Raw genomic sequence first — 6,486 nt, forward strand, 5'->3', positions numbered from 1 at the left:
ATATACATATATATATATAAAAAATGCACCTATAAAAACAGAGTTTACAAAGTGCTTTGACAGATAAAGCAGCAAAAACAAGACAATAATAATAGAAAGAGGCAGACGATAAAAATTAACTAATAAAATAAAACAAATAAAAGCGACGACATCACATAAAAGCTAGTCTGTAAAAATGTGTTTTAAGAATGATTTAAAAGAGACACTGTCCCTTTAAGAAGTATTGTGATCACGTGTCAAACAGCTAACTTAATTATTACAGGTAAATTGTACTCATCATACATAGTATAATAACCCAGTTTACAGGTAAACATCTGTGTTTTTGTACCTTCCAGCGGAGGAACAGAGTGTTCATGATGGCCAGCAGGGGGCAGGGCCCGTTCTCACTCTGAGTGATGATGGGAGTCTTCTTCTCCTTCCAGGTGATCCACTTCACCAGGTAATAGGCCGGCAGGGGAGGCCCCGCCTCCACCGGAGCAGCAGTGGAGGAGGCGGAGCAACCAGGAGGGGGAGGAGCCGCAGCAGCAGCGCCTCCTGTGGACAGGAGGATAACTACAGTCATATATAATTTGTTTTTTAGCAGCACTCTGGTTGGGACATTTAAAATGTTAAATGTCTCACCAGCAGCTTCCAGCGCCTCCTCGTCCTTCAGACCGGAGACCTCGGTGGACGGGACGTCCTCCACGTCCAGGGAGGTTCCTGCTGCCGCCACCCCGTCTGACAGCTCCAGGCTGGGGATGGAAAAGGACGCAGAGTCGGTGGATCCACGCTGGTCGTCTGAGCCTCCGACCACAGAGGAGCTGTCCTCCAGGTCCAAGTCTAGACCTGTATAGACACACACAACACATCAGAGACCACAGAGGAGATGTCCTCCAGGTCCAGACCACAGAGGAGCTGTCCTCCAGGTCCTTTATCTGTTGGAATAGTAATTATTGCAGGACATGAAGTCCTGGTCCTCTCAGCTGATCCTGGACCTGGTCCGACCCCTCACCTGGCTCTGCTCCTCGGTCCCGTCCTCCAGTCTTGGCGTGTCTGAGTAGAACCGACAGAGATTCTTCTTCTGTGGTGACGGCGGTTATCGTCCCGTTTTCAGATGACAGCGAGGACGAATCTGGCGGTGTGGGCGTGGCCTCCTCCTGCTCCGCCTCCATCAGAACTTTGACGGGAAGAGGCCCATCGTCGGTTACGATCAGTTCTTTGGAGACTCCCTCCTTGGGAGGAGGCGGCTCCTCGCAGTTGTGGTCCGTCAGTGGCGCCGTGCTGGACTCCGCCATCACGCTGAAGAATCGAGGAGCGGTGAGAACGAACTCTTTATCAACAACAAAATAACACGAGTAGAAAATAAATAAATGAATCAAGACGCTGAAGGCTCATCGGGTTTGTTCTGCTCTCAAACTTCAAAGAGTCGCTTTGAGAAGCAGGCGTCGCCACAACATGGCCGCCGCCCGTCTTCTGAGGGCTCACGAAACAAACGCACCTTTCTATCGGACTTTGAACATGACGCAGAGTCTCTGGCGGAAGTTAAGTCCGTCGTCGTGAATTAAATATATATAGGAATAAAGTTAAAGGCTTCTTCTTCTTCTCTCCTGCTGACAGGAAGTAGTGAGCAGGATGAAGTCTCCGTCGTCGGTCAGAAGGAGGATTTTCTTCTTCTGCTGTCAGCAGAGCGTCAACACACTTCCTGTCAGACCTGAGGAGAAACACACGAGGACACGTCATTAAAGACGACGTCATCAGTCAGGTGACACGTGTGGATTCATCATCAATATTCTGATGAGAGAGTTCAATCTGTAAACAAATCAATTAAAAATTAATCTAAAAACATTTCTCACAAACCAGAGACGTTCAGTCCACAAACACTGGATCCTACATTCCCCACAATACACCTGGACAGTGTCTGTTGTCAGTGCCAGGACCGAGCCTGATGACATCACTATGACATCAGCTGATTTCACACGAGGAGAAAACATTTTAACTGTCAAAACAGATTCTATTATATATTCATAACAACAAAAAGTACAATATGTACCTGAGATGTAGTACAGTAGAAAGTACAACATGTACCCCTGAGATGTAGTACAGTAGAAAGTACAACATGTACCCCTGAGATGTAGTACAGTAGAAAGTACAATATGTACCTCTGAGGTAGTTTAGTAGTAGTAGTAGTGATGGAGGAGATAATAATACATAATAGAGGCCATCAGACCACGTAACTGAGGACCATTAGTCAGCTAACACTTAAGTTTCCGTTAAACCTCACGAGTCTCTCCGGTTAAAGATGTCTCTCGGTGATAATTCGGTGCTGTAACTGTCGGTACTTCCGGCTGACAGCAGTCCTTCATTACAACGAGACAAACCAAGAAAAACTCCTCCGGGTCCGGCTTTAAAGCAGCTTTCAGCTCCCTGATGCTAGCCAGCTAGCGTTAGCTAACCTGACGCTAGCTATCTCCAAAGCTAACTTAGCCAAGTTAGCTGTTGTTCACACAAAAAAGAGCGACAACTCCGCCACGAGACACGACACATGACACTTCTCCCTTCACACATCATAAAATAAACAAGCAGTCGGTAAAATAAGAGTTGTCTTACCGTGACGCTGCGCGGTGAGACGGACATGCTAACGTTAGCTGTTTACATGTCTCTCTGCCAGGCACACAAGAAGCCACGCCCACAGAAGAACAAACAACAACGCCAGCACACGTCATATCCGGGGTCTGGGGTTAGCCGTTTAGTCACCAGAAGAAGAAATAACACAATAAAATAAAAACGTTATTTTTAATCCGCAGTAAATGTCAAAGGTATGGAAGCACATTTACACAGCAACAAATAAATAAATTAAATTAAATTACAAAATAAAATTACAAAAAAAGATGAAAAGTTAGACTTGATAATAAAAATATCCCCATGGTAAAGATTATCATGAGATAGAAAGTAATAATATATATATATGTATATATAATATTTAATAAACATCTGTACACCTTTAAGCTCAGTGACTCGTTCCTCCTGTTTCTCTGTAACATGATGAACCTGATGAGTCAACGTGAGATCAATTAAACTCAACTTGTCTGAAAACATTAAACAATCAAAGTCTCTTTGAGTTTTTAACCCTTTAATCACCAAAAAACCTCAGAACACTCAGACAGGAAACAAAAAGTCATCACTTGTCTGTGTGTGTGTATGTGTGTGTGCGTGTGTGTGTGCTCAGCAGGTAGGGGCTTGCTTGTACAGTCATAGTCGGCATGGTAACAGGGCGGGCCTTCACCACACCTCTGAGTCCTGTTGGCTGAGAGACAGACAGACAGAGAGACAGACAGAGAGAGAGACAGACAGACAGACAGACAGAGAGACAGACAGACAGACAGAGAGACAGACAGACAGAGAGACAGACAGAGAGAGAGACAGACAGACAGACAGAGAGACAGACAGACAGAGAGACAGACAGACAGGTAAAGGTGTTAGAGTCCGCTCATAAACACACTGTAATGTCACCAGGTGAGTCCTGAACGAACCTGTCTCACCCTACTGACCCATCTCACTGAGCGTGGAGGAGCGTCCTGAGGGAGCAGATCTGCTGTGAGTCTTTAACTTTTTGGTTTCTATTGTTCATAGTTTGGTCTCCTTGAGTGTGACCGGAGATAAGATCTGTAAACACAACGAGACACGAGTCCGACTCACTTAAAGTTCAGCCTACATGTCGTTAAAGTAGTTAACTTGAGCTCTGAGTCTGTTTCAGTTATTTCTGACTCTACGGATCCTCCTGTCGACATAAACAGAAACACAGCAGACGACATCTGACATGTTATGGAAGTTATACATTAAATATAATGATGAGGACATTTGTTTTTTTCAATATAATCTCTGTGTTTAACTAAATAAACTGTCAGATATTTTATTACTAATACTACTAAAGTACAGGAGCAGTATTTCATATAAAGAATACTCCATTACAAGTAAAAGTCCAACATTAAAAATATCTTCATGTTGTTAAAGTATCAAAAATAAACTCAATAACCATTCCCAGTGTTTATATAAGCATCTATATATTTATTATTAGTTGATTACTGATGTTACTTAAATACTGTTGGGTCATGTGATTTATCACAATGCATCATATTTTATTGTACAATCATTGAAAATAATAAAAGACCTTCAATAAACCTGAAGGAATTATTGTGACAGAGATAACAAAACAACAACACAAGACTAGAGAACAATAGAGTAGTAAATATAAAGTGTTTAAGAAGTAATAATGACACAAGATAAATTCAGTCAAACTACAGTATAAATGTGTGTTCATGTCAGCAGGAAACAAGATGGAGTCCAGAGAAGAAGAACAAGAGGAAGACTCCCCGAGGTCAGAGTTCATCAGTTGAGCTGTAATCGTCACTTTTAGTTTTTAGTCCGTCAGACATTTAACATTTCATAAAATACGTCAGAGTACCAAACATTCTCACTGTAGCTGGTGAAGCGGATCAGTTTTAGGTTCCCTCCTGGTATCAACATCTTTTTCTTCTTCTTCTTCTTCTTTTAATGGCGGTTGGCAAACAGCCTTCAGGTGCTTTACGGCCACCCACTAATCTGGAGTGAGGACTCAAGGATACCGCGCTCCAATCGCCCGAGACGCATTTTAAAACCAATGTTACATTACAGTCATTTAGCAGACGCTTTTATCCAAAACGACTTACAATTCAGATTCTATCACGTAGGCACAGCTACGGGAGACATTTCGGGGTTAAGTTCAAGGACATGTCGACATGCGACTAGCGGAGCCATGGATCAAACCGCCAACCCTCTGATTGAAGGACGGCCCTGCTCTCCACTTAGCCACAGTCGCCAAGTGTTAACAGAGTCTTAGAGATATAAACTGCTGAGTCGTCTGCAAATTGTCTGACACGATATTCTCTGTTTGTTTCAATTTCATTTAATATCATGTGAATGTGCTGCAACTAGATTCATATTTGTATCTCATGGTTTGAGCTCTCTTGATGTTCTTCTTATATTTCCTGTGTTTTATGAAATAAAAAGTACTTCTCAATAAAATCACCGTCAACATCACTAAAATGATACTGTTGATGGTGAAGAATAATCATTTCAGCTGTACCTATTTTGAAGTAGCATGAAAAGAAAACAACTCAAGTAAAGTACAAGTACCTCAAGTGTGTACTTTAAGAGCAGTACTTGAGTAACTGTGTAAATGTACTGAGTTACATTCCACTGGTAAATAATACAAATCATTTCTGTGTTTGTGTGTGCAGGTCACCTGATGTCTTAACTACTACTACTGATACTACTACTAGTACTACTACTACAGCTGCTAGTAGTACTCTAACTACATCCAGGACTCCTGATGATCAGACAGGTATTCATTCAAAAAGATCACTGATATTTACTTTTTTCTTTTATAACCATCTCTCTTTTCTTCTTTTTGTGTTCGTCAGACAGGGAGACAGAAGAAGAAGAAGAAGAGGATGAGGAGAAGGAGGGTGAGGAAGACGAGTCTATCTTCATCTCTTCTTCACAGGAAGCTCCGTCTGTCTTCTTCACGTCTTCCGTTTGTCTCCCAGCAGGAGAACCAGAGCAGTCTAACCTCCACACAGGTAACACTGTAATAATATTAATAAAAACAATAATATTAGTAGTAATAATCAGAATAATGCTTATTAATAACAATAATAATAATAATAGAAAAGAGTTTGTAAATTGCTGGAGGATGAGAGAATAGTTTTATTTCTACACTGTGATATAATTTTACTTTAATTATTCCACCACTTCCTGTATGTTTAAGATATTTAATATTTTTATTTTTGTAGTTTTGATGAGTGAAATCTGCTTCCCCGTGAGGATCATTTATTCTGCTGTCGTATTATTTCAACACTCGTTTCATATTTAACTGTGAAACTACATCTGTGAGTTTATTCTAAACTCAGGTGTCCCGGGCAGCTCCTCTTCCTCTTCCTCTTCCTCCTCCTCTTCTTCTTCTCTCTCAGTTTCCTGTCTGACTTCCTGTCTTCAGGAGCCGTTGGAGACGAGTTTGTTTCAGAGCAGAAACAATCGACGCCGACCGGAGACCGACCAGGTACATCAATAATACAGATCATTTCAATGACTTTATGGTCTTATGTTTTATGTTCATGTAAGCATTAGAGTTCAGACCCAATGTGTGACCTCACTTCCTGTCTGCAGCTCCACCCAGTAGTCTGGCTTTGTCACGACCAACGAAGAAGAAGAAAGTCCTGGTGGCTCCAGCTCTCAGTCTGTCTTTAGGTAATTAAGTAATTCATGACACTAATATAATAATAATATTAATAATAATAATATATTGATAATTATAATAATAATGATAATAATGCTACTACTAATACTACTGCTAATAATAATGATAATAATGATTATAATAATAATGATAATGGTAATAATAATAATTATAATAATGATAATAATGATTATAATAATAATGATAATAATAATAATAATGATTATAATAAT

The 6,486-nt window shown here is 40.9% G+C and overlaps 2 protein-coding genes across 4 annotated transcripts in view; one reads left to right on the forward strand and one right to left on the reverse strand.

Moving 5' to 3' along the window:
• Positions 1-214: 214 nt before the first annotated feature.
• Positions 215-2,665, reverse strand: LOC116378401 (ubiquitin carboxyl-terminal hydrolase MINDY-2-like). 2 transcript variants are annotated; one of them, XM_031840273.1, is made up of 5 exons: positions 2,587-2,665; positions 1,478-1,690; positions 992-1,278; positions 622-825; positions 215-534 (listed from the first exon to the last, which is right to left on the reverse strand). In XM_031840273.1, the coding sequence occupies exons 3-5, from the start codon at positions 1,272-1,274 to the stop codon at positions 257-259; spliced, it is 765 nt and encodes a 254-aa protein (XP_031696133.1). In that variant the 5' UTR covers positions 1,275-1,278; positions 1,478-1,690; positions 2,587-2,665; the 3' UTR covers positions 215-256. The 2 variants fall into 2 exon arrangements, with proteins under 2 accessions (XP_031696133.1, XP_031696132.1); XM_031840272.1 differs by having other exon boundaries at positions 992-1,309.
• Positions 2,666-3,389: 724 nt separating this feature from the next.
• The window catches only part of LOC116378400 (bcl-2/adenovirus E1B 19 kDa-interacting protein 2-like protein), a 3,997-nt gene continuing 900 nt past the window's right edge, over positions 3,390-6,486 (forward strand). For both annotated transcript variants that reach the window (XM_031840270.1, XM_031840271.1), the window contains exons 1-6: positions 3,390-3,573; positions 4,306-4,354; positions 5,256-5,359; positions 5,439-5,597; positions 6,014-6,076; positions 6,184-6,264. In XM_031840270.1, coding sequence (XP_031696130.1) covers positions 4,314-4,354; positions 5,256-5,359; positions 5,439-5,597; positions 6,014-6,076; positions 6,184-6,264 — 448 coding nt within the window. In that variant the 5' untranslated portion in view covers positions 3,390-3,573; positions 4,306-4,313. The remainder of the gene's footprint in view (positions 3,574-4,305; positions 4,355-5,255; positions 5,360-5,438; positions 5,598-6,013; positions 6,077-6,183; positions 6,265-6,486) is intronic.

The sequence above is a fragment of the Anarrhichthys ocellatus genome, unplaced genomic scaffold, assembly GCF_004355925.1.
Source record: "Anarrhichthys ocellatus isolate YVR2014 unplaced genomic scaffold, GSC_Weel_1.0 scaffold2532, whole genome shotgun sequence".
Taxonomy (NCBI): domain Eukaryota; kingdom Metazoa; phylum Chordata; class Actinopteri; order Perciformes; family Anarhichadidae; genus Anarrhichthys; species Anarrhichthys ocellatus.